Source organism: Sus scrofa, chromosome 3 (assembly GCF_000003025.6).
Source record: "Sus scrofa isolate TJ Tabasco breed Duroc chromosome 3, Sscrofa11.1, whole genome shotgun sequence".
Lineage (NCBI taxonomy): Eukaryota > Metazoa > Chordata > Mammalia > Artiodactyla > Suidae > Sus > Sus scrofa.
Window position 1 is genome coordinate 711,264 of NC_010445.4, and position 26,592 is coordinate 737,855.

The 26,592-nt window shown below is 64.9% G+C and overlaps 2 protein-coding genes across 2 annotated transcripts in view; one reads left to right on the forward strand and one right to left on the reverse strand.

The window, feature by feature from the left end:
- C3H7orf50 (chromosome 3 C7orf50 homolog) overlaps positions 1 to 26,592 on the reverse strand; it is a 94,670-nt gene that overhangs the window by 60,563 nt on the left and 7,515 nt on the right. Inside the window, exon 2 of the mRNA XM_013987679.2 lies at positions 25,273 to 25,393. Coding sequence (XP_013843133.1) covers positions 25,273 to 25,392 — 120 coding nt within the window. The 5' untranslated portion in view covers position 25,393. The remainder of the gene's footprint in view (positions 1 to 25,272; positions 25,394 to 26,592) is intronic.
- Positions 164 to 4,719, forward strand: GPER1 (G protein-coupled estrogen receptor 1). The gene is made up of 3 exons (XM_003124244.5): positions 164 to 331; positions 716 to 1,048; positions 2,923 to 4,719. Exon 3 carries the CDS (start codon positions 3,109 to 3,111, stop codon positions 4,189 to 4,191), a length of 1,083 nt encoding a protein of 360 aa, XP_003124292.1. The 5' UTR covers positions 164 to 331; positions 716 to 1,048; positions 2,923 to 3,108; the 3' UTR covers positions 4,192 to 4,719.

Genomic DNA, 26,592 nt, shown 5'->3' on the forward strand with positions numbered 1-26,592 from the left:
GTTTTAAAAGCGAACCTATTAGAATCACAGCTGGGAAAAACCCTGAATATGAGTGTTTTTCCAAAAAACATTCCACCCAGTCTTCTGGTGCAACGCAGGTCTGTTTCCCAAACACAGTCTGAAGGCCGTCCAGCCGGCGTCGCCGAGAAGGGCTTCAAGCTCATTTGTCCTCGGCTCCCAAGAGCAGAGGCTCAGGCAGCGCCCGGTGTCTGGCCTCCCGCCCCAACGGGCCCCGCTCGCTCAGGAAGGGCTCTCGCGCGCCCGCCAGCTCCGAGCACCCGTCATCCAAGGACCACGCAGCGCAGTCTTGGGGCTTCGACACTCCGCGAAGGTGAGGCTCCAAGAGGAAAACACGGGATGGGGTCGAGCTCGGCGCTGATGACAACCACAGCGGGCGCCGACCGAGCACCCGCGGACGCTCAGCTCCGCCAGCCTCTCGGAGCCGACGGCAGAGCCGCAGCCCCCAGTAGGTGGGGCACTCGGACGGTGGGCACTGGGACCTGGGGGTGGCGTGAGAGCAGGCAGAGAGGAGAAGGGCAGTGGGCACGGCGGGCGGGGGCTCCCGCTCCCCGCCTGCAAAGCAGGCGTGCTCAGGTGGCCTCAGGGCAGGGCAGGGCAGGGCAGAGCGGGACCGGGCCACCGGGAGCCGGAGAAGCTGACACCTAGGACAGTCTCATCTGAAAGACAATCAAAGACCCACTGCCCATCCCTCCAGGCTTCAGAAAGAGGCCCGCACCAGCGAGGAAGGAAACGCAGTTAAGCCAGACGCTTCCGTGAGGACAGCGCTCACCGGCCCGGCGGCGTGAAAGAAAAGGGCCAGCAAGGAAGGGGTTAAGGCCGGACTTCTGGGGCCGCGGGCGGCCGCCTATAAAGCCTGCGGCCGCCAGGGGCTGCCTCCCTGAGGACGGCTGGGGCTCGGCAGCCCTGCGGCCAGGCCTCCTGCGCCCCACAGCCTTCCTCCGAGCTCCCAACGCCCCACCGCGGGCCAGTCTCAGCCGCGAGCACATCCCGGGGCTGGCGGAGCTGCCCTCTGCGGGACACGGTGCAGGTACGTGCGGCCTGGGCTCCGGCTCGGCGGGCGGCGGTGCCGGGATGGAGCTGGCGGGGTGTGGCAGCCGCCGGTGGCGGCGGCGGCGGCGGGGCAGATGGGGGCTCCCTCGGCCGGCCTTCGGTCGGGGAGGCTTTGCAGGAAGGCTCTTTTTATCCCACAGGCTGAAAACACTGTTCCCCAGGTGTGTCCAAGCAGGGCTCCCTCGCACTGGGAGGAAAAGGGCCAGGGCGCTGACCGCTGCCACCTGGCTCCTCCGAGGCTGGCTGCCAGCGCCAGGCTGCCTCGGTACATTCAAGACACACACCTGACTGAGCTGACAGAAACAGGGTTCGTTTTTCTAGATCTGGCCAAGCAGTGAACGTCTGAAAACGACACCCAAGTGCTGAGTGCTCACCTTTATTTTTATAAATTCATGGCCCATTTCACGAGGAAAATGTGCCAGCCGTCAGTTCCACACTAGGCGTCTTACCTTTTTTCAGAGCACCAGCAAATAGCTCGCAAGACCCATTTTCACGGGACAGAAGGGGGCCCGCGGGCTCTGCTCGCCTCCGAGAAGCCCGCTGATGGTGCAATCCCCACTTAGAGCGCAAGCAAGCCCTCTGCGCAGTTTTCACAGACGAGCTTAGAGGCAGGGGCTTTAAACATCACAGACGGAACCTTGAGAACGACGGCGTTTACGTGGTTCAAGTTGGGATAATCTAGCAAAGACGAATCAGGAACACAAAACTGGATTCCCGTCGTGGCTCAGTGGATAACGCGTCCGACTAGGAACCATGAGGTTGCGGATTCGATCCCTGGCCTCGCTCCGTGGGCTGAGGATCCGGCGTTGCCGTGGGCTGTGGTGCAGGCCGCAGACGTGGCTCGGATCCCGCGTGGCTGTGGCTGCGGTGCAGGCCGGCGGCTGTAGCTCCCCTGGGACCCCTAGCCTGGGAACCTCCATGTGCCGCGGGTGTGGCCCTAGAAAGGACAAAAAGACAAAACCAACCCCCACAAAGCGGGTAAAATCCAGCTCGCCAGCGCAGGGAAGTGGAGGTGCTGGAGCCTGTGACAGGCTTGACACCAAGGCCCTGGTCACCGTCCGCCCTTCCTCCGATGCAGTAACCTGACCTGGGGTTAGGTGTCGCTTAGGTGTCTGGTGGGCTCTGGCAACTCTGCCAACGGTGATGCCTAAGGACACGCCAAGGCAGGTCACTGGCGCCCCGGGCCTCGGCCCGGCGACCGGGCTGTCACTCCGCGGGGTCGCAGCACCACCTCCCCCGCCGGGACAGCCCAAGTAAGGGAGACCCTGGGGCGGCCGAGCGGGGGTGGGGGTTGTGTCTAAGGGGACCTCCCGGCCACAGCGGTTCTGGGCTCCGAGGAGAAGTGAAGAAACACATTGGGTTTTACAACATTTTGTCAAAACGCTGAAGCACTGAACTATCACCTCCCAAAACAACTGCCATTTTTATTCCTTATGTTCTTCACTCCACACGACAAAAAAAGGTTTCGTTTCAGGCACCTAAACTTAGGCTGATTTCTCAGATCTATTTTCCTGCAAGAGCAAAGGGCCCTGCTCCCGAGTCCGCAAGGCGCCCAGGACGCCAGGTTCCCCTTCCCGCCTCAGCGCTCTTCCCAACGGCTGCCGCACGACCTCCCCTCTCCTGACGAAAGCCAGCAGTGTCCCCAGGACACCCGCGCGCTCCCTGAGCCTGCGGCCGGCAGGTCTCGCTCCGGGGCCTCGCCACCGGCAGCGTCACTTAGACTCGGTGGCCTGGGGCCCCGGGAGGGCGCAGGCGTCCCCTATACTCGCCTCTCCTGCCTCCCTTGGCGCGGCGGCCTCCGCAGAGCCTTCGCGCCCCCACAGCCTGAACCCTCTGCTCCTGCTTCCCCAGGTGCCCCCCGGGCGCGGAGGCCGAGCCCCGCGCGCCCAGGGGCGGCTCCCACCTCCCCGGTGCCCGGCTCACGTCGGAGGGCCCCCGCCTTCGCGTCCCGAGATGGAGTCCCTGCCAGAGTCGGGCCTCTGTGAGCCTCGCGGCCGGTCCTGAGAGCCTGGCCGTGAGCCGGGCCCCGGCCTCGGCATGGAGACGCAGCCGGGCGCCTTCAACGGCACGCCCGCCGCCGCCGCCGCCGGCCTGGGCCTCGACCTGCCCGGCGCGCTGGCCAACCGCTCGGCCGCACTCTCGGAGCACCAGCAGTACGTCATCGGCCTCTTCCTGTCCTGCGTCTACACGGCCGTCCTCTTCCCCATCGGCTTCGTGGGCAACCTCCTGATCCTGGTGGTGAACATCCGCTTCCGCGAGAAGATGACGGTGCCCGACCTGTACTTCATCAACCTGGCGGCGGCCGACCTGGTGCTGGTGGCGGACTCGCTCATCGAGGTGTTCAACCTGGACGAGCAGTACTACGACATGGCCGCGCTCTGCACCTTCATGGCGCTCTTCCTGCAGGTCAACATGTACAGCAGCGTCTTCTTCCTCACCTGGATGAGCTTCGACCGCTACCTGGCGCTGGCCCAGGCCCTGCGCTGCGGCCCGCTCCGCACCAAGCCGCGCGCCCGGCTGAGCTGCGGCCTCATCTGGATGGCCTCCGTGTCCGCCACGCTGGTGCCCTTCACCGCCGTGCACCTGCAGCACGGCGAGGAGGCCTGCTTCTGCTTCGCCGACGTCCGGGAGGTGCAGTGGCTGGAGGTCACGCTGGGCTTCGTGGTCCCCTTCGCCATCATCGGCCTCTGCTACTCGCTCATCGTGCGCGTGCTCGTGACGGCGCACAAGCACCGCGGCCTGCGCCCGCGGAGGCACAAGGCGCTGCGCATGATCCTGGCCGTGGTCCTGGTCTTCTTCGTCTGCTGGCTGCCCGAGAACGTCTTCCTCAGCGTGCACCTGCTGCAGCGCGCGCCGCCCGGGGCCGGCCCCTGCCAGCAGTCCCTCCGCCACGCCCACCCCCTGGCCGGCCACGTGGTCAACCTGGCGGCCTTCTCCAACAGCTGCCTGAACCCGCTGGTCTACAGCTTCCTCGGGGAGACCTTCCGCGACAAGCTGCGGCTGTACCTGCAGCAGACGGCCAGCGTGTCGGCCCTGAGCCGCTTCGGCCACGCGGCCCTGAAGGCGGTCGTCCCCGACAGCACCGAAGCGTCCGACGGGAAGGTGGGCAGCGCCGTGTAGGGAGGCCGGACGCCCCGGGCGCCAGCCGACCGGGCGCTGTGCTGCTCGCACACGCGCGCAGCGCGGTCCCTGCACCGGGGACCCGGGTCCCAACCGGATCTGGCAGGAGACGCTGGCCGGGCGAAGCAAAGAGGAGGGGCGGCGCTGGGACAACGCACCTGAGCTTCAAGGCCGATGTGCCAGCGATCTGCCAGGCTAGGGACGTGAGCCTGCAGACAGCCGGCCCAGCCACGGGACCGGGCGCTGGGGTCGGGGCTGCGGGTCTGTGCGCGTGGCAGACGTGCCACGGGCCGAGGAGGACTCGGACCGCCTCCCCCCCGCCGCGGGGGGGACACCTGGGCTTCTGGGCTCTGCGCCTACTTAAGGGGGAGGCCCGGGGAAAACACCGGGGCGCGGGCGTGAGGGGTCTGCCTACGGCGCAGACCCATGGGGGGAGCCATGACAATGCCACAGGTTGTTCTCCTCACGACTCAGAAAGCTGACGCGTCTGGAATGTTCACCCCTTGTCAATAAACACAGCCCTGTGCAGACTCGTGTGAAGGCTCTGTCACTCCCTAACAGGGGCGCTGGGGGTGGGCCACCCGGAGCCCCATCAGAACGGCCCCTCCCCCGCCCAGAGAACCCCGTCCGCGCCCTGGAGCTCCTGGCACCTCGGAGAGTGCCTGACACCCATGCCACACGTGCTCTGGGCACCAGGTAAGCGTTACTGAGAGTGCACAGCACACCTGCGCTGAGGAGGCTCGAGCTGTGCCCCCCGCCCCATCCTGGGCACCCCTCCCCAAGAAGTGCAGCCAGGACGGGACTCAGCTGGCCTCCGCCAAGGAGACGCTAGACCACGTTTCAGTAACAGGAAGCGAGCCTTCTTAGTTTTAACAGTTCTCACGGCACACGGCCCCAGGACAGTCTGTCCCCAGCAAATCTTCACACTCCCCAGTGGCCGGTCCCACAGTGACTCGTGCTCCAGAGACGCCCGCTGCCAAGTCTGAGAGCCAGCAAACCAGCAGGCCCGCGGTGGCCCCGCAGGGCACCTGCCTCGGCGGCGAGGGTGAGCGCGGCCTCAGGGCCCAGCAACTTCCCCTGGTCACCAGGTCCACTGACAGGCAACCGCTGAGACACCCCCACTGTGACACTCCCCGCCCGAAACGGCCCCCTCCCAAGCACTGCCCGAGCGCGAGGCCCCATCAGACCTGACGGCCACCCCCAGCACTGCGGCCGGCAAACCCCACAGGGCATCTTATGAGACGAGCGCTGTGCAAGTGTCCCCCCCACCCCCCTCCCGCCCCGGCCTCAGCAACCCGGTCACAGTGGCAGCCCCAGCACTGGGCACTCCATGCGAGCGCTTCCCTGAGGGGCCCAAAACCCTCGCCTGGCTGGGAGGGAGGGGATGGGCTGGCAAGAAGCTGTGACTGTGTGAACGACCCCCCTGCCAGCCCAGCAGGTGATCAATCTGAGAGCTGGAAGCCAGGTACTGAGCCAGCCAGGCCTGAGCCCCACCCCTTCCCCACAGCTCCCCCCACCCCCGCCCTGATCTGCAGCCACTCCAGCTGCCTGACGGAGGAGCCCCGGGTGTTGGCAGTGACAGCACAGCCACAGCCACGAGCAGGCTGAGCGTTCAGCCGCCACCGGAGCCAGAGGGGACAGCGCCCAGCTGGCCTTCTGGGGCTCACCTGCGTCGGAGCAGACCTGTCCTCCCGGGGCCTGGCAGACACCCTGGCCAGCACCGCCAGCCAGCAGCCCCCAGGCACAGGTCACGCAGGCCTGGACGCCGCGCCTGCCCCAAGGCCCTGGAAGCCCGTTTCCTGACCCGGAAAACCAGGGCTGCTCGGAGGGTCCACGGGGGTGGGGTGGGGGGGCTACGGGGCCACCAGAAGGGCAAGTACAAGGCAGAGGCCTGACTTCAGCGAAAGGCTGGACCACTTCTCGCACCGACCCTGGAGCCCTGGTCCCGGAGGCAGAGCCGGCCTGCGCCTCCGACCAGCAGCTCCAGCGCCTCCGCCTCCGCGCACGGCCCGCCCGCCCTCCTCAAAGCCCTCGTCTGAGGGAGGCTAACTTGATCCTGTTGGCAGGAGCAGCACAAAATGGAGCCAAGGCGCCGGAGGGTCCGGCGTCTCCCGGTACGCCGCTCCTGCGCAGGGACGCTCGGAGACCCCACCGGGGCCCGAAGAGGACAGCTGCCAGCACACGGGTGGGGAGGGGGCGTTCGGGTCCCCCCGCCCCGGCCGGCAGCCGCGTGGGTGGAACAGCACAGGCTGGCTTCCGTCATTCCCGCCCCAGCCCAGCAGCCACAGTCCTGGTCCCTGAGGCCAGGGCCGTCCCAGCGGAAGCCGGCGCGGTGGCGGAGGGCAGGCGGGGCCTCGCGGAGCCTGGGTCTGCAGGGAGGATGTGCCCGGGAGCGAGGGCCGGGCCGCGCGGGGGCACCGGCACACGGGCTTTCCCTCCCCAGTCCCTGCCCGGGCCGGGAGCGGGAGTGAGGTGTCCCGCCAGGAGGCGAGACAGCGTCGGGATGAAGGGGTCCCGTCCCAAGGACACAGGGCCCCCCCCCTCCAGGGTTCCCACTGGACAAGACGGGCAATCGAGCGTCTCGGTCACTGAAGAGCAAACAAGCACAGGCACGTGAGGAGCGAGACTCCGCGCGGGCACTCGCCTAAGTTAACGCCCACAGCTTAGACAGGCAGGCACGAAAGCAGGGCACCCACGCGCGGGGAGGGAGGCACGGACGGGTGCACGAGGAGGCGCCTTCTCGGAGCATGTGCCCACAGGCTGACGGTGCAGACTCCGATGCGGCCGGAGCGGACGAGGGGCAGACCCCCGACGGCTTTACGGGAGAGTGGCCAGAGCAGAGCTGGCCGGCCCTTACCTCGGGGCCCACGAGGACCCCCCAACCCCCACCGAAGGGGCTCCAGACAGACCCTGAGGAGGGCGCAGCGTCCCCGGGGCCGAATCCGCAGGCCCGGCATCCGTCCACGGCGCCACGGGGTCAACGACAAGGCCGGGGGGAGCGCTCGGAGTGGGGGGCGCACTCGTGGCCCAGGAGGACGGTCTGCGCAGCGGAAGTGGGCCCCGCAGGCAGACTGCAGGAGCACGCCGACCGCCACCTGCCGCCGCGGGGAGGCGCTCCCTCCGAGGGAACGTCAGCTGCCCGTGCTCGGAAGAGGAAGCGCACAAGCGCTTCGGGCGTCACAGCGACTGGGACAGAGGGAGTGGAGTCACACTTGCGAGAACCGAAACCGGTGTCAAACACCTGCGTGCGCCCGGCCACAGCTCCGGCCACAGCAGAGACACGCCGCGAGTCCACCGGCGGGTGCGGGAAGGAACAGGAGGGGTCGCCCGCACGTGGGCTGTCTGGCTGGACCCTGAACACATGGTGCTCGGTGGACGAACCCGTGGGCGAGACACCGGAGCAGGCCACCCACAGACAGGAGGCAGGAGGCGGTGCCCGGGGCGGTACGGGGGCTGCTTCGAAAGGGCAGGGCTGGGCCCCTGGGTCAGCCTTCCCACAGCCACCCTCTCCACTCGGATACCCGCTCCGCAGAGCCACTCGGCCCGGCGGTCGATGCCACCGCCCTCTGCCCACGCTCGCTCGGCGCGAGGTCTGGGGTCCGAGCAGCTCCCTGGCTTCCGGCAGCTCACGCGCTCATCTCCCTTCCTGCCTGGTCCCTCGAAGTCTCTCTTCCGCAGCGGAAGCCTAGTCACTGCGGGGCGTCTGAGAGGCTTTTCCACTGAAGACAGAGGACAAGCACGAGAGCGAAAGCTACGGCTGAACCTTCCGTGTCCCGCTCTGCGCCTCAGAAAGCCACGAAGGCCAGGGCGCCAGGAAGATTGCCCAGGGGCACCGGGACCTGCGGGGTCCACGTCTCTGCGGCAGCTTGGGCGCCAGGGCAGAGGGGCGCCAATGGCCACTGCCTCAGGGCAGCCCATGCTTCCTCATGGTAGCCGCTCCCACGTCACCTTCTCACTATTTTCTGTGTGTGATGTGGCACCTCTCGGGTCAGAGGGGGCGTCTGCCTGAGCAGCGGCTGCATCAACGGCTCCAGGGAGCACCTGCTCTGGGAAACACCCGCTGAGCACCTCCCAGAGTGCCAGCCTGCGGGGCCGGGGGAAGGCAGGAGGGCACAGCCCACTGTCCCAGCCCAGCCTCCTGGCCACAGGCGATGGAGCCCACTGTGCCCACCAGCCCTTGGGGAACGGCCGTGGGACTCAGAGACAGGGCCCCAAAGGTGCAGGGGCACGGGACGCAGAGCGGGACCCACCCAGGCCCTTGGACCCCAGGTGCTGAGGCAGCCCCCGAAAGGCCCGGCTCCCAGAACAACGTGTGAGCCCTTGGCTCCCACACCCGTCCAGGGTCATCACAAAGTCAGCTGTCATGAGCTAACCGGACGGCTGCCATTGTCCAGTGGGTGGGGATCTCATCTGGGAACAGGAATTTTAAAAGCAAAGGAACACAGAACAAAAGCGGACCAAATCCCGACTGTACGAGAAGCCTTTTGAGGGAATGGAATCAACCTGAACCTTATCAAAGAAATCAGCTACAGGGAGCCCTGGAGCGCGGCCAGTCGCGAGGCGCGGGCGCTGGCCCGGGGACTGGGCATCTGGTGAGCGGCCAAAGGCACAAGGGGTGGCTCCGCGTGGTTCCTGTGCCCCGCCCGCCGGCCACGGCCTGGCTCCCCACCGCGCCCGGACACCGGGAGAGGCTCCCCTGGTGCCTGAACGGGCTCCGCAGGACGCGGGCCCTCGATGAGGGTGGGGCCGCATGGGGGCCTCAGTGCCAGCCCGGCTGCCACCTGGGGTACAGGTGGGTCCCTCAGTCCCTCCCGGGGAAGACACAACAAATGCCCGCGGCCAGCGAGACAGGTGGCGTGGCCCCTGCTCAGAGCACTCAGTCCTCAGCGCGCGAGGCGGCTCTGCGCTGACTCAGATGGGGACCGCCACACGGGTCCCGTCTCAGGTCACCCCCCCGCCCCACCAGGCTGGGCCCTGGCCCACGGGCCCTGGAAGCCCCGCACAGAACTCCCCCAGGCTGCGGCTGCCCCCGGCCCAGCGAGAAGAACGGCTGTCAGGGCAACGCCCCACACCCAGTTCAGAGTCCGACGAGGTCGCCTAGCATCCCGAGCCGCCCACCGAGGACGGTGGCAACCACCGCGCGGGGCGCCTTCTGTGAAAGTCAGCCCCTTAGAGGCACCGCACGCCGGGGAGGACGGGGCTCCCAGACCAGCTTCTGCAAGAAAGCGGGACACGGGGGGGCTATGTGCTGGCGTCTGAAGCCACCCACGTCCGTGTGGCCGGCCCAGGCCTGGGACGTGCCCACTGATGGCTTCTCCACGCCAGGGGAGGGGGGGAGACGCATCAGACGGCGGCGTTGGCAGGTACAACCTCCAGTGAAAAGATGAACAGGCACCAGGGGTGGAACGTACTGCACGGTGAACGGGGCGCCGCTGAAGGTCACACGCGACGCGCCTTTGACTCTGTATCGGGACGAGACGGGCAGTCACCGCGCTTCCGTGACGCAGGCAATCCAGTCCCCACGCTGTGCTCAGACGGGCAGGTCTGCGTGTCAGCCACAGCCCCGAGACACGAAAGGCACAAACACAGGAGCAGCGACCGGGATGTCGCCAGCCTGTCGAACGGCGAGGAGAGGCCACCGCAGGGCCTGCGTGATGTCACGGAGAACGCAGCTCCTCAAACGGCCACGCCGACCGCGCTGTGCCCCACAGATGCCACCTCTCCAAAGACACACAGACGGCCGAACACGCGCGGACGGCTGCTCCACATCACCGGCTATTGGAGACGCCAGTTGCCACCACAGCGGGGCCGCCCTCGCATGAGCGTGTCCGGCAGCCGCAGTCCACGGCCAAGGGCGCTGCCGTCGCGGCTCGGCAGGTTAAGACGCCCGCCGGCAGCCACGAGGACGCAGGTGCGATCCCGGGCTTCGCCCGGTGGGTGAAGGCACTTCCCCAAGCTGTGGTGTAGGCCACAGACGCGGCTCGGAACCCGCATCGCTGTGACTGAGGGGGAGGCCGGCAGCGGCAGCTCCCATGTGACCCCCCAGCCGGGGAACCTCCGTAGGCCACAGGCGTGGCCCCGAAAAGAAAAGCGCCTACAAATGACACACGCTGGAGAGGGTGTGGAGAAAGGGGAACCTTCCCGCCCTGCGGGTGGGAACGTAAACTGGTGCCACCAGCACGGAGACCCCTCAGAAAACTAAAGACAGAACTAAATACGACCCAGCAACCCCACTCGGGGCATCTCTCCAGGGAACCCTAATTCCAAAGGATACATGCAGCCCTAGGTTCGCAGCGGCGGCCCCGCGCTCACGTGCAGTCGATTTACAGCGTGTGCTGCGTTCACTTCCGCGGGGCCGCAGGGGCACTCGGTTACCCGTGGACACATACCCGTCAGGAAAAGCAGCCGAAAAGGAAGGGGTGTCAGGGAACATGGGGTGGAGCGCCCCGCGCTCGCTGGCCGTCTGTTCCACACACCCCCGTGTGCGTGCGACAGGCCTGCACCCCCAATCCCCGCCCCCCAGCCCCCCAAAGCTGCAGCCGTCTCCGTTGGCAACTGCAAGACTGTCGTCCGTGGCCGTGAGTCTGCTTCCGTCTCACGGGAGAGCTCGTCGTGCCGTGTTTCAGACGCCACACAGCGGTGCTCTCACAGGGCCTCCGTCCCCTCCTGCTTCATTCGGTGTGGTCACCTCTGGCGGCATCCCTGCGGCTGCCAGTGCACGACTCTGTTCGTCTTCACGGCTGAGTCATATTCCACTATATGTATCACACCTTTTTAATTCATTCCTCTGTTGCTGGACATTTAGGTGGTTTCCCTGTCTTGAGTGTTGCAAATCATGCTGCCTTTTTTTTTTTTTTTTTTTTGTACTTCAATACAATTTTTAAAAAATAAATAAAAGAAACGTCCAGCCTGCAGGGACACAAAATGATAAAAGCAGCCTAGGAAGTAATCTTCAGAAAAGCACAAGCTCCCACAACGCACTACTCCCGTGCCACGACCGCGAGGACAGCACTGCCGCTAAGGAGGACACAGGACCCCCATTTCAAGCACCTGAAAAATAAACACCCAGGCCCGGAGGGCTACACCGGGGACCTCTACCAGAGGTTGAAAGAACACCCGGTTCAAAACAGACCAAGACAGACAGAAACACCACCACAGACCAAGGTCCCTCGCGAATCTAGAGGAAAAAATCCTCCATAAAGTGTCGACGAGCGGCACTCGGGACTACGTAAAACGTGTCACCCGCCGGGACAACTCAGGGCTGGCGGCTCCCGCTCACGAGGTTGGGCCGATGCCCGACACACCAAGAGGCGCCAACAGGAGGTGGGTCCGGAGCCTGGCCCGTTGCCGCTGGGGTTGGGGGGGCCGTCCGGAGTGGCTGGACCCAGATGCGCGCAGACCCTCAGAGGGCAGCAAGGGACAGGCAGTCACCAGGCGGGTCACAGAGAACGGGCCGGGCCCCTCAGGGCCTCTCGGGGGACGGAGCAGGTACTCGAGCCTGAGGCCCCACCCACACCCCCAGCCCCACAAACCTGGCTCTCTGAGGCCCCCGCACTGGGCAGTAACTGGTTACACAGCAGGGCCTGCCCAGCAGAGACGAAGACCTGCAGACCCAAGGCCCTGCAACCCCACCTTGGGCCCGGACCCCAGAGAAGCGGTGCCCACGTGAGCGCGTCACTTCCCAGGGCCAAGGTCTCAACTGGGCCGCCATCACTAGAGGGACGGGCAGACTGGGGTGTGTTCCTGCGCCAACCGGAGGAACATTCTAGGGCTGGAACGGCAGCACGGCGATGCTCAACCCAAGCTCAGCCAGAAAAGCGACACGGGCGCTCCCACTGTGGCTCGGCGGGTTAGAGACCCAACCCCATCGCGGTGAGGCGGCAGAGCCCGCGCTGCATGGCTGTGGCGTGTGCCACCCCCGCCCAGGAAAGCCCATGTGCCGCAGGAAAAAATAAAAGCAAGAAAAACCTAAAAGTAGGAAAAACATAAAAGTAAGGCACAAAGGTGACAAGAGCATAAAGCGATTCCAACCACAGAACGTTCAAGCACAGCAAAACCAGCTCCGCTCAGGGGTGACGGGAGACTCAGGCCGAGAGAGAAGCAGGGAGACCACGGAGCTGGCGGGTCGGCCTCTCCCGCGGCACAGGGCCGCCTCTGAGCTGACGCGTCGCTCCTGCTCGCACGTTTCACAGTCAGGAGGGAGGCGGCCCGAGGACGAGGAAGGAAAGGCGTCCCCGCACGGGAGGCTGCCTCTCCAAGGCCACCAGTAAAACTCTTGCAGGAGCTCCCATCGTGGCTCGGGGGAACGAACACGCCCAGCATCCACGAGGACACAGCTTCGACCCCTGGCCTTGCTCACTGGGTTAAGGAGCTGGCGTGGCTGTGGCTGTGGTGTAGGCCCTAGGCCAACCGGCGGCACAGGGCACAGGAGGGGTCAGGGCCTCTGTGGGCTCTGACCCACAGCCAGAACTCTAAGAAGCCGGGGTTTTCACGGCAGCAACGCAAGCAGAGGACCGAGTCACAGAACCACTAACTCTCGACAGGAGTGGAGATTCACTCGAATCCGTCTATGCCACCCACACAAACATTAACCCATCCCCAACAAGGACACGTTGGCGTGCTGCTGCTTCTCCCACCACAGAAGTAAGACCACTGCCATGGGCTAAGCGTCTGCTCGAGGTGCTGTGTCGGCTATTTTCCTGCGGGACCTCGCGGCATCCCATGGCGAGCCCACGTGACAAGGACACAGCATCTCTGTTGGATGGTTTGGGGAGGAGCGTGGTGCCCAAGGTCACGACCTGCTCAGCCGCCCTGCTCAGGCCCAGGCCCACCGGAGCCGAGCTGTGCCATGGCTGACCCCACAGCCTTCTCTGCACCGGAGGCAGGGCCCTCGAGCTCGGGCCCCTGATGCAGGCGGGCACATCCGCCTGTGCCTTGCTGCCCCCCCACCAGCAGGCCAGCCCCTGCTGCCCAGCTGGAGATCGTGGGCGCAGGCCACCTGCAGCCGACAGGGCTGACCACTCAGGGAGGAGGGCAGGGGTGAGCAGGGGCGCGTCATGGGGTGGCATCGCAGAGGCGGGAGGATGGCCCGGGGAAAAGAGCCGGGCCGCTGGCCACCCAGGGACAGCGCCCACATCCCGGGGCCACGCGCCTCTGGACCATGAAGTTTTAGCCTATTTGAGGCACTAGATTTGGGGGTCTCTGTGTTAACAGTGGTTGGCTTGCACCCCAAGTGACACACGTTTGTCTATAAGCCACAGTCCATGTCCTAGTCTGCGGCCTGCCCTGCAGGCTGAATCCGGTGCCAGGCGCCCACCACGTTCCTGGCCATGGCACTGACACACCCCAGAGCCCTGTCCCTCAGCCACTCGTCTCGGCCCCTGCCCCGTGCAGGTGGGGGCCTGGTTCCCGCACCCGTGCCTCCAGGTCAAGGGGCCTGGCTCTGGTGGCAGCCGGGCTGAGGCCTGCAGAAGCAGCAAGTCTCTGTCGGGGCCGCAGAAGCTCAGGAGGCAGGGACGGGACCTCAGCCACCTGAGCGGCCTCGGGACCGACACCGGCAGGCCGGGGCCTCCGGGCAAGCACCAAGCTCTGATACCTGCACCACCCCCCGCCCCCGGCCGCTCAGATGGGCATCTGGGCAAACCTTGGCAGAGGTGTGTTCCCGGGGGCAGCGCAGCTCAGGCTGCTCCCCGCCCCCGCCCGCAGAGCCACCCGGGCCGCGGCCGTCCCAGCCAGACGCCCCTTCTGCCCTCCCAGCGGGGGACGGGAGCGCCGTGCCTGGGAAAGCGGCTTCAAAGCGGCAGCTGTTTTCCCAGCTGCGAGTGCTCGGGCCTGGGAAGGCTTCTCACGCGGCCGCCAGAGACGTCGGCGGACACCGGGCGGAGGCTCGGCCTCGTCCGGCCACTCGGCCGCCTCGGACCCAACCTGGGGAACCGCCCTGCGCCCGCCGTCCGCTCGGCGCCTCACGCGCCTTGGACCGGGAGCCCGCGTCCCGGGAAGCCCGCATCCCTGGGAGCGCAGCGTCCTGCCCCTCGGGCGACGGCAGTGAGTCGGGCGGCCTCCTGTGACGGGCCGGCAGCGGAGGGCATCGGCGCGGGAGGACCGCCGGGAGGAGGCGGCCGCAGCGAGCGAGGGGACGGCGGGGCGCTGGGCACCCGGCCGTGCCGCCAACGAGCTCCTGGCGCCTCTGAGCGAGGCTCCCCTTCAGCTTTCGAATTCCCAGTGTTCGTCACGTGCAGCGACGCGGGTTCGGGCGAGTGACTGCATGTCCCTCCAGGGCCAGGAGGGGGGATGCAGGACCCGCAACCTGCACCCCAGGGACCAGGCTCCAGGTGGGCCTGCTCGGCCGCCTGAGGGGCTCTCCGTGCACAGGAGGGGACGGCCCCAGGCCTGGCCTCCGGGGCTGTCGCAGGGGTGGGCGACCACCCTGGGCCTCCAGGCACGCGGCAGGAGGGACAAGGCCGCCTGACCCCAGCAGGCCCGTCAGAGTGCGGCTCTGACTCCAAAGTGGCAAGACGACTAAGAGCCGGGGCGCGTTTAACCATCGCTCCCCTCGCCCTCGACCTGAAGGGGCGCCGCTGGCGGACTCGGGGCCCCAGGACAAACGCGCGGGTAACGCGCCCAACGACCCTCCACCTTTTCCCCCGTTTCGGCGGTTTCCACGAGGGGTGTGTTCCACTTTTATTGGGGGGGAGCTTTGTTTCCGAAGTGAAATGACGTTAGAAATGACACTACACAGCCAGCCTCAGGAAGCCCCTGTGCCAGACACGCAGAAGGACCAGAGAGGGTGCCCAAAGGGGAAGAGGGGAGTTCCTGCTGTGGCTCAGCGGGTTAAGAACCCGACTAGTGTCCATGAAGATGTGGGTTTGATCCCTGGCTCCACTCCATGGGTTAAGGATCCAGCGTTGCCGCAGCTGCAGCACAGGCTTCGGCTTTGATCCGGCGTGGCTGTGGCTGGGGTGCAAGCTGGCAGCCATAGCTCCAACTCCACCCCTAGCCTAGGAACTTCCATGTGCTGCAGGTATGGCCCTAAAAAGCAAAAAGAACAAGAAAGAAAAGAAGGGGAAGAGGCGACATATGAGGGCAGTACCCGTCCCAGTGGCGCACACCCCTGGCGTCCCTGCACTGGTCCGCTCTGCGTCCCGGCTGGGGGCTCCCGCGCCGTGGGTTATGGCAAAGGTGGGTCGGTGCTGACCCCGCTGCAGCCTGGGGGCTCTGGTTCTTTCCCCACCTGGCTCCCGGCCACATCTCTGCCGGTGGGACGGCTTTGCTCGGCCCCCCCCACCCCCGGCAGGATGAGGGGTGACAGCGGGGGGAGCTCCCCTCCCCGACAGCACCTGTGCGGGCGGCACACGGGAGCGCAGCCCACACCCTGGCTCACGTCCCCGTGTCCTCCTCGGCCCGCACCCTGCTGTGGCCGCTCTCCTGGCGTCCCCACGTGTGAGGAGGGACCGAGTCTCCCCCGCGTCAAGCACCCACTGGGGACGGGTTCTCCATCCACGCGGCCCTTGCATGACACGCATTTCTTTTCTTTCTTTATGTCTTTTCTAGGGCCGCGCCCGCGGCATATGGAGGCTCCCAGGTTAGGGGTCGAATTGGAGCTGTTGCTGCCGGCCTGCACCACAGCCACGGCAACGCGGGATCAGAGCTGCGTCTGCGACCTACACCACAGCTCACGGCAACGCCGATCCTTAACCCACAGAGCGAGGCCGGGGATCGAACCTGCATCCTCATGGATGCTAGTCGGGTTCGTTAACCACTGAGCCACAATGGGAAGTCTTGTTTTCTCAAATCTATACAGAGAAGGGAGCTTGGCAACAGAACTGGTGAAAACAAGCAACTCACAGAGCAGAGCAGGCGGCCATCCACGGCCGTAGTTACCGAAGAGACGGAGGCACCAGCAGCCTGGGCGAGCTCCCCTCCGTCCCACGAGGAGGCATGAAGGATGCACTGCCTGCTGCAGCCAACACACCACCACACTACCGCTGCCGACGGTGCCCTGAGGGACTCGGGCCGGGAAAGCACAGGAATCCGGCCCTAGAGAGCGAGGCACACGTCCCAGACTGGGCCTCTTCCCGCAGCAGAAACGCGCTCAGAGCTTCAACCTCAAGGGCCTGGTTTTCCTTCCTTCACAGCCACCTTTTCATGAACCAACCACCTGGTCTCTGTTGTGAAAACTCCCACGTGTCCTGCCCCGGCCTCCCGCCCCGTCCCTCAGGGACCTGAGTCCTCAGAAGGTCTGCCAGCTAAACCCAACTCTCGAGTTTAGGTTGCGCAGTTTTTCAAAAGCTGTAGCGCCCAGATTTGCTCAGGGCGCCCTCACTTAGAGACGGGACCGTGCACCGCCGCAGATGCACCCCCAGGGCACCCCTGCAATGCCAAGCGCAGGGTACGGCGGCATTCGTCTCTCTGGCTTCTTGCTATGTTTTTCTGTACTGTTTGAAAAACACTGGTCAGGTGTAATTCAGGAATGATAATAAACAGAGCCTTTTCAAAGCTCCGTTGTGCTGAGTTATTTTCTGCTGATCACGAGGAAGCAAGGCTCCCCAGCGCGGCCCTGGCCGACCTCAGCAGCAATTAGAGCATCGGAGACCCACACGGGGACAGCTGGGTGGGGGGGCTGTTTTCTCCGCCGAGGACTCCCAGGTCTCCCTGGCAGCGGATGGGAGCCGTGCCCAGCTTCTCCTGGCAGCTCGGAGGGATGGATGAGCTGAGAAAACCCTTTCAGGAAGAGACACACAAGCTCACGGGCACCCCACTGCCCTAACAAACCGCGTGCCCTGGGAGCGCAGCCCAGAAGAGCTGGACAAAGGGGCGAGGACGTCCGTCACGCGGCGGGAGGACCTAGGCCACGTCGCACACGGACGCAGCAGGACGTCCGGTCCCCGGGCCGGGAAGGTTCCCCAGGGCAGCCCACCCGGCAGCTTCTGGGACTGATGAAGCTGACGGCCACATGTCCCCAAACCCTGGAAAAGCACGAGTTTTCCTTCTGCTCTTTGGCTGTCCTCCTCCACGGGGCACCGCGACCAGGGGGCCGGAAAGAGACAGTGAGCCACCGAATGCTGGCGACGATGCGGAGAAGCCAGCGCCCCACACGATGATGGGGGCAGGCGGCCACTTCGGGAGGGGGGCAGAAGCAGACGGGCAGGGCCCGGGCAGCCAGCACTCTCCCCGGGGGGGGACGCGTGTGCACGGGGGCCTGGAGTGCCGTGCCGCCAAAGCAGAGGCTCGAAACCGCCCCGAGCCCGTCGCCCTCCGGGCTGGGAAGCCGTGGCAGAGGGAGGCGTGTGGTGGCGGCCGCTTGTCGCCGGTGATAAAACCGCGTGGAAACACGCGTGCAAGACCCGTGGCACTTGAACGAGCTCGGAGGGCACCAAGGTGCCCCCGGCTTTGTGACACCACTGTCTGCTATCAATGGGGAAACGGCACCGGGCACACAGGGGACTCCCTGGGTGCTGAGGCTTGGTTTTGGTGGTTTTTGGCAACTTCCTATGTAAGCCATAGTTATTTCAAAAATAAATCCCCCTTGATGGAAGCGCGTGCCCAGGTCCTCGAGGGGAGCACGGAGCCCGGGGCCGGCGGTCCGGACCTGCAGGCCACTGCCTGCCGCGCCTGCCCGGGGCCCTGCGGTGCATCTCCACGCCCTGCTCCACCGGAGGCACAGCGAGGCCGGCCTGACCTGCCGGAGGAAGACCGCGCGGACCGCCTCCTCGCTGAGAAACCCGAGCACCCGCGTCAGAGGGGAGACGCGGAGCCCTTCACCGCGTGACGTCCACGACACCGCAGACCACAGGGGACCTTCTCTCTTCTTCTTCTTTCAGGGCCCCGCCTGAGGCCTATGGAAGTTCCCCGGCCAGGGGCTGAATCAGGCCCGCACCGGCGACCTACACCACAGCGACAGCAACGCCGGATCCTTAACCCACGGAGCGAGGCCAGGGATTGAACCCGCATCCTCGTGGATCCTAGTCGGGCTCACTGACAGCTGAGCCACGACGGGAACTCCTAGACGCACAGTTTAAAATGTGTTCAGGAGTTCCTGCTGTGGCTCAGACGGTTAGGAGTCCGACTGCTGTCCCTAAGATGTGGGTTCGATCCCTGGCCTCGCTCCGTGGGTTAACGATCTGGCGTTGCCGTGAGCTGGGGTGCAGGCCGGCAGCTATAGCTCTGATTCAACCCCTAGCCTGGGAACCTCCATGTGCTGTGTGGGCGGTCCTACAAAAAAGCAAAATAAAAATTAAAAACTACAAAACACTGGAGCTCCTCTATGGCTCAGCAGGTTAAGGATCTGGTGTGGTCGCTGCTGTGGTGGGGGTTTGATCCCTGGCCTGGGAACTCCCACGTCGAGGGCACAGGCAAAAAAACCGTTAAACGACAAAAACTGGGGCAAAGCGTTTGAGGAGATGTTTCTAACTGTGGAGGAGAGAACTTCGAAGGGCAGAAAAAAGGATAAAAACGGACGCCAGGAAGCAAGAAGGAACAGGCGTCAGCACACGACCGAGCCCCACGGACACGGCGTCGGCACAGGAGGCGAGCGGGCGCCCGTGACGCACACAGGCCGCCCCCGGGCGTCAGGTGAGCAGAGAAAGAGGCCGAAATGCGCCGAGGAGACTCACAGCAGACAAAGGCTTCACCTGCAAAGGCGACTGTCCCACTCGTGGCGAGGGGCGCGCCAGGATGACTCCCGGGCAGCAGCTGGGGCCCCGAGCCGTCACGGCGGATTTTAAACGGTGCATCTAAGAGACACGTCACCTGTGGACACAGGTGGGCACGTGGGCCCCTGCCCCGTCTGCAGGGGTGAAAGCGAGGAACGACACCCTGCAGGAACTGGCGCTCCCTTCGCGAAACGCCACGCGGGCATCAGAGCAGCAGGGCGGGGCCTCGCCTCGGGAGCGGTGAGCCAGCGCGGCTGGTGACAGGGTCCCAGCGTGGGAGAGAAGCAGGGGCGGGGGGGGGACTGGCTCCGACCTCCGCTCTGCACGTGGAGGACGCTGCACCACACAAATCCGACCAGGGTTTCCGCGGGTCCGTCTCCCAAGGCAAGGAAGTCAAAACGAAAACAAACAAATGGGACTCAGATGCTTCCGCACAGCCAAGGAGACCGTTTAAAAAAAATCCCAAAGAGAATCCACAGAGAGAGAGAAAATATTTGCCAACGACGTGGCCAACGAGGGCTTCACCTCCACACACACAAAAGGCTCGAGCAGAACAACGCGCCTGAGAGACGGGCAGAGGCTCTCCCAGCCCTCTCTCCAGAGAAAACAGGCGGCCACACGGCACCAGGAAAGACGTCCAAGAGCAGAGGCCGTGAGGGGAACGCAAGCCGAAGCCACAGCGAGTGCCCTCCCGCCCATCAGAAGGGCCATCGCCCAAGAGTCCGTGAGGCGCCCCTGCTGGCTCAGCGGGTCAGGGACCCAGCGTTGCTACTGCTGTGGCTCGGGTTTGAGCCCTGGCCTGGGAACCTCCGCATGCCAAGGGTGTGGCCCCAAACACTGCTTGTGAAAAACTTAAAAAATAGAGATGTACTGACGTCTCTCTTCTCAGCTCTGGCTTGGATTCAGCCTCTGGACTGGGAACTTCCACATGCTGCGGGGGTGGCTGCGAAAGAAAAAAAGAACAGAGAAAATAAGCCAGTAAAACGAGGAGTGCTGAGCAGACACTTCGCCAAAAGCACACGGGAGACTGGTCCCCGTTAGTCATCCAGAGAGGGCTTCCTGGGGGCTCCAGTCGCGGCTCAGCAGAAGTGAATCGGACTGACTAGTCTCCACAGGATGCGGGTTCCATCCCTGGCCTTGCTCGGGGGGTTAAGGACCTGGGGTTGCCGTGAGCTGTGGTGTAGGTGGAAGATGCAGCGTGGATCTGGCGTTGCTGGGGCCATGGTGTAGACCAGAGGCTACGGCTCTGATTCGACTCCTGGCCTGGGAACCTCCATATGCCGTGGGTGTGGGCCTTAAAAAAAAAAAAAAAGGAAAGAAAACACTAACTGAAACTTCCAGAAATATGTACAGTCTAGGAGTTCCCGCTGTGGCTTAGTGGTTACAAGTCTGACTAGTATCTCTGAGGACGCAGGTTCGATCCGTGGCCTCGCTCAGCGGGTCAAGGATCTGGCGTGGCCGTGAGCTGTGGTGTAGGTCACAGAGGCAGCTTGGATCCCACGCTGCTGGCAACTGTAGCTCCGATTCCACCCCTAGCCTGGGAACCTCCATAAGTCTCGGGTGCAGCCCTGGAAAGACAATAAATAAATAAATAGGTACAGTCTAGTCAATTACACCTCAAAACTGTCCTAAAAAAACGCACACACATTAGGACACGACCACACCCACTGAAGATCAGGTGAAAAACTCTGCTGGCAGACACACAGGGTACCCGGAGCCCTGGCCACGACCGGCGGGGGCGGGGGGGTGCCTGCCTCGCACGAAGAAGACAAACACTCCCTCGCCATACGCTCCGTGCCAGCCCCAGAAAATGAGCCCGGACAGCCTTGCCCACCAAAGCTCCGGCACATCCAAGACAGCCCCGAGCCGGGACCCCGTGGCGAGTCGGAGGAAGGGAGGCGGGGAGATGGGAGGGGCTGGCTCCCCGTGGGCAGGGGCTCCCCGCCCGCTCCCAACCCGCTCAGCCCCCAGGCCACAGGTTATGGCCCTGGGGCCGCCGAGCACTCCGGACTCACAAACAGGAAAGGAAGCGTGCAAGACGGAACTGCTGCTGGGAAAACAGCTCGGGCGCCCAGCGCGCTGCCCGCGGAGCCAGCAAAGCCTCGCCCCCAGCGGCCCCTGTCCCGGGGCCGCCGCCAGGCCCGCAGCAGCCCGGGCGGGCGGGATGCCACGGGGATGAGGTCATCCCGCCGAGCGGATTCTCAGGGCCACGAAGGTCACGACCTCGGGCGACGCTTTCATAAAGCGCTTGATTCCTGCGCTTCGGCCCCGATGGAGGAGGAGGGGTCCTGTCGAGCAGCTCGGCCGCCCTGCGGCCCGCGCCGTCCCCGCAGAGCCCACGAGGATGCCCGCCCAGGCCCCGCGGGCTCCGCACGGCGGCCCCGTCCGCCAGGAGGCCCTCGTCACCCCGTTCCCCAGACGGTACCCCCAACGCGACACCGTCGGGTCCCCCACATCAGCGCCTGCCGCTGAGAGCAGACGCCTGAGGCTGGGCCAGGGGGACCCCTCAGGCCTGTCTCCTCGAGGGACAGGGGCAGGAGCCCGAGGGAGGGCCCCTCTACCCCAGCCGCCCGGGCCGCGCCGGGACTGGCCCCTCCCGTCGGCCAGCTCCCTGGGGGCTGCGCAGCCACGCCCGGGCCCTGGGCTCCCAGGGCCGCCGCCGAGAAGCTGAGGTCTAGGTGCACACGTCACGGAAGCCTGCCGCGCCGTCATAAGGGACTCGTGGGACCGAGACCCAGCCAAGCACCTGCGGGGGTGGGACGGGCCCCCCCTCTAGGCAGCAGCCAGTTCAGCCCAGATGCCCCAGGCGGGCAGACACTGGCCCCCAGGAGGACGGCTGTTCTGCGCCCACCCGTGTGGCTCAGCGCCTGGGGTGCTGTCCCAGGGAAGACCAAGGAGGCCCTGGCAGACCCCGCACCGCCACACGCTCACTGGGCCTGTTGCGTCAGAGCTGAGATCGGAGGCCCAGGGACGTGAAGACAGGAGCGGCCGTGTCCGTCCAGCCCGAAGCCCGGGCTCACGGGGAGGGGGAGGCAGCCCGTCCCCTGCAGAGGAGGCCCCTGTGGCAGCACAGGGACCAGGGCAAGCACGGGGCCAGGGCCTCCCCAAGACCAGCAGTCGGCCACATGGACCCGGCCCCCACTGGGGGACCTCGCAAGCCACCCTCCTGCCCACCGCTCCAGCACACACAGCCCCGCACGGCAAAGGCTGGGGGGTGAGAGGTGGACGGGGGTCCCAGGTGAACCCACGTCATAGCCGGTGGACAAGGCCCCAGGGCGCTGGGGGAGGGGACGGGGACAGGTCGCCATCAGGCCGCGGGCCTGCCCCCACGGCGCTCCCAGGGTGAGAGGCCACCCTGGGCCACAAATGTCACCACTTGGGGACGCTCAAGCCCCTCAGGCGCAGGGGCTTGTGCTGCGGGAAGTGACGGCCGGGGGACCCACGGGTCCCTGGACGGGCGTTTCCGGGAGGACAACACAAGCGGGGGCGGCACAGTACTTTTCCAGACTCCAGCCCGCCCCCCAGACCCCGCGGTCAGCGGCGTCCCTCGAGAGCAGGCGAGCCGTGCAGGCGTCCGGATGCACAGGCCAGATGTGGTCCGCAGGGTCCCCACTTCCTCCGGAGACCGGCCCCAACCAGAGGGGCCTGCCGGACACCAGCCCCGGCCCAGCATGGCCCGCGTGGGCACCAACCCAGAAGCCTCCGCGCACCTGGCACTGTGTCCACGGCAGAGGGGCCACGAGCCCTGCCGTCCTGGCCCGGGCGCCCCGCCTTGTGCGCCCCCTCGGACCACAGCTGAGAAGGGCGTGTGACTCCCCAGGGGCCCCGTCCACGGGTTACAGACCAACAAACCTGAGCATCCTTCCCCTTGTTTTCCAAATTTCTTTTGATCCACGGGTATTCAGAGAACGACAACCAATCACGTTCGAGACACGAGCGAGTGTAACCAAGAACGCCGTTTCCGACGGCGGGGTTTTCAGCTGTGTCGGGACCGATCACGAACCCACCCTGTCCGTGGGTCCTGCCAGGGGCCGGCAGCCGGCACGCGGGGAGTGCTGACAAGCCTGGAAGCTCACGACGCGGCTGGTGGCCCAGGGAACTGGAGTCCAGGCGCAAGGTGGAGGCGTCCAGGGAGAGCAGGACGCCTGGAAACGGCCCAGGAAAGTCACGTGCGATGGAGGTTCCGGGGGGACTTGGGCCCGGACACCTCACACACCCAAAGAGCTCTAAGCACGAGTTTCCACCTGCGACCTGGACCCAGGCCAACAGAACCGGGGCTGCAGGGGCGGAGAAGCAAGGCCAGGCCGGGGGACGCAGGGACTGGCTAAGAGCCGTCGAGGCGAGGACAGCAAGGACGGGCCAAGCATGAGGGCCCAGCTTGCTGACCTGGTGCGTCTAAGGGCAGGACATGAGCAGAGGGCTCTCGGCCAGAGAGAAGGCAGGGACGGGCCACCTGGACAGGTGAGGCCAAGTGCCGGCCTGGCTTCCTCCCCGACGCCCGGCAGGGCCCCCCGGAGCGCCCCCTCGGCAGCGTCCTGCACCTGCCTCACCTCTGCGGCGCCTGCGCTGCCAGGGTGCGAGGACGCAGTGCTTCACATGGCCACGTGGCATCCCCGGGAGTCTGGGCCAACGGTCCTCAGACTGGGCGCACACCCCCGGTCACCCGCAGGTGCCTACAGGAGCGCAGCCCTGGGCCCTGACCACAGCGGCTGCCCCCCCACAGGGATGCTGCGCGCCCCCCAGCATGACCAGCGCGTCCGGGCCGGCGCACACAAAGAAGGCGGAGTGGGAGACACCGGCCTGTCTGAGTCACAAACGCAGCAAACCAACCGCCGCCAAGTCGAGGTTCCCACCTGCTTCCCCCAGAAAGAACGATCTGGGAAGTCGGGGCGGAACGGGGGGTCCTGACAGGCAGGTTACGACGAATTTCACACTGAGACACAAGGACGTCGCTCTGGCTGACACGTGTGAAGGCGCGTTCTATGGCAACTAAGTTGCCAGTGTGCGGCCTGGGCTCCAGTTACCAGCAAAAAGGGCACCTTGGGAGTTCCCGTCGTGGCGCGGCGGAAAGGAATCCGACTAGGAGCCATGAAGTTGCAGGTTCGATCCCTGGCCTCACTCTGTGGGTTAAGGATCCAGCGTTGCCGTGAGCTGTGTGTAGGTCACAGAAGTGGCTCGGATCCCGAGTGGCTGTGGCTGTGGCGTAGGCCGGTGGCTACAGCTCCGATTAGACCCCTAGCCTGGGAACCTCCATATGCCATGGGTGTGGCTCGAGGGAAAAGGGGGGGCACCTTGGCCAAAGGAGGGCATGCTCAGGTTACAGATAAACGTCCCCTCCTGCGACACCGCGGTGGTCCTTCGAGGATGAGGCCCCTCCTAGGTGCCAAGGCCACACTGGACCTGCGCACGCTGGACGCGCCTGCTCTGGTCTGTTCTGTGAACCCTCGAAGAGATGTGACCCTGCCTTGTTCGAGGTTCTTGGTTCAGACGAGACGTGAACCTGCTGAAAACCCTGTTTCTCCAGGGCAGCTCCTGTCCCCGGGAGGCAGGCTTCCAGGGGGCGCCCTCAGTCTGGCTGACGTGACCCTCTCATTTCTGGATTGCTGTCATCAGCCGTTCAACAGCGGCTCCTAATCACGGGACCAACTGCAGAAGGCGGGCGCGGGCACGGGGGTTTGGGCTGCAGATGCTATAAAACCAGGCTGTGAGGATCGTGGCACAGCTGCGAACGCACTAAAATTCACGCAGTTAAAAACAAAACAAAAACCCAAAAAACGACCGCAGGCGGCTCCGGCAACACTCCCCTTGTGTTTGAGAAAAGCGCGCGTGGTCACGGGGCCTTACACGGGCCGCGGGACCCGGGGACCAGGCCGCGCGGGCCTGCCTCCCCCACGGGCAGCTCCTCGGCACCCGCACCACAGGAGGCGTGCCTACCAAAAGCCCCCCGAGGCTGCAGGGACCGTCGCGGCACGAGGTACGGCCCGCTGCTGGGATGAGCTGCGCCCGGGAGTCGTCCAGACCGCTCAACGCAGACGAAAACTGTCAACACTCAGACCCAGGTAGACAGGTGTACGCGGACACACCCGCCTGCTACGCCCGAAACCCACACTGTCGGGTGGACCCCTAAGAAGAGACCGCCCGCCACGGCCCACACGTCGCCACGGCCCACGCATCGCCACGGGGAGGGCCCTCCCTCTGGGCGCGGCCCAAAGGCCCAGCTCCCGCCGCCGCAGGCTTGGTGGCCAAAGAAAGGCCGCCCTGGAGTTCCAAGGCCGGGGGACGGACCGCTCGCGGGCCCTCGGGCTGCGCTTCGAAGGCCTTGGGCACGGCCACAGGGGACCGCCCCATCCTGACACCTGCAGCAGGACCCCCAGCCCTCCCGCCAGGGGCCGAGCCAGGCGAGGCCCCCGTGGCGCCCGCAAGCACCTACCTGGACCTCGTCAGTGGCCGCTGGGGCTGCGGGGGCCGGCGGCATCTCTCTCGCCGATGTCTTCAATTTTTTGCTCTTTTTCTCTGTCACTCCTGCGTCTTTTCTCTTCTGTTTTGCCATCCTGCAACAGAGACGTAAACTCTAAACACATGGCAACCAGTTCTCAGGCCATGTGATGATCTTATTTTATTTTTTTTTTTATTTCCACGGCTCATAGTAACCGGATCCTTAACCTACTAGGCGAGGCCAGGGATCGAACCTGTGTCCTTGTGGTTTCTGGTCAGGTTCATTACTACTGAGCCGCAACGGGAACGCCTTGTGTGTTTTTAAATGAAGAGGGAGGGCACCCTTCCATTATAAAAGAAGTAAAGGTATTCCAGGAAGTAAGGCAAATATATAACCTTTTTTTTTCTTTTTACAGATGCACCGGTGGCACACGGACGTTCCCGGGTTAGGGGTCGAACCAGAGCTGCAGGTGAGGCCAACGCCACAGCCATGGCAAGATTGGATCCAAGCCACATCTGTGACCTACACCGCAGATGATGGCAATGCTGGATGCTTAACCCACTGAGCAAGGCCAGGAATCAAGCCTGTATCTTCACAGATGCTATGTAGGGTTCTTAACCCGCTGAGCCACAACGGGAACTCCGGCAATCATTTTTTCTTCTTTTTGTCTTTTCAGGGCTGCACCCGTGGCACATGGAGGTTCCCAGGCTAGGGGTCGAATCGGAGCTGTAGCTGCCGGCCTACACCAGAGCCACAGCAACTCGGGATCTGAGCCATGTCTGCAACCTACACCCCAGCTCACGGCAACGCTGGATCCTTAACCCACTGAGCGAGGCAGGGATCAAACCTGCAACCTCACGGTTCCTAGTTGGATTCGTTAACCACTGCGCCACGACGGGAACTGGCCCACAATCATTTTTAAGTCAAACCCCCTCATTTCATCACCCACGAACAACCGGTTTCACACTCTGGCATTTGCTGTCTTTTTTCTGAGGTTTTACGTAACGTAGCTGCAACACACGTGGATCCCATATTCTGCTCCGAACTCAACAGGACACAAGCTTTGACGAGTAAGAGAAATACCATGTTTAGTATCAAAATTTTCCAGAAGTGAAAATCACAAACATTTACCTACTCCCTGGCTGTTTTCAGCACTGATTTTTTTTTCTTTCTTTTGTCTTTTTAGGGCTCCACCTGTGACATATGGAGGTTCCAAGCTAAGGGTCGAACCAGAGCTGCAGCTGCCGGCCTACAGCACAGTCACAGCAACGTGGGATCCGAGCTGCATCTGTGACCTACACCACAGCTCATGCC

Coding starts and splice junctions, on each gene's coding strand:
- GPER1 (XM_003124244.5), top strand. CDS start 3,109: ATGGAGACGCAGCCGGGCGCCTTCAACGGCACGCCCGCCGCCGCCGCC.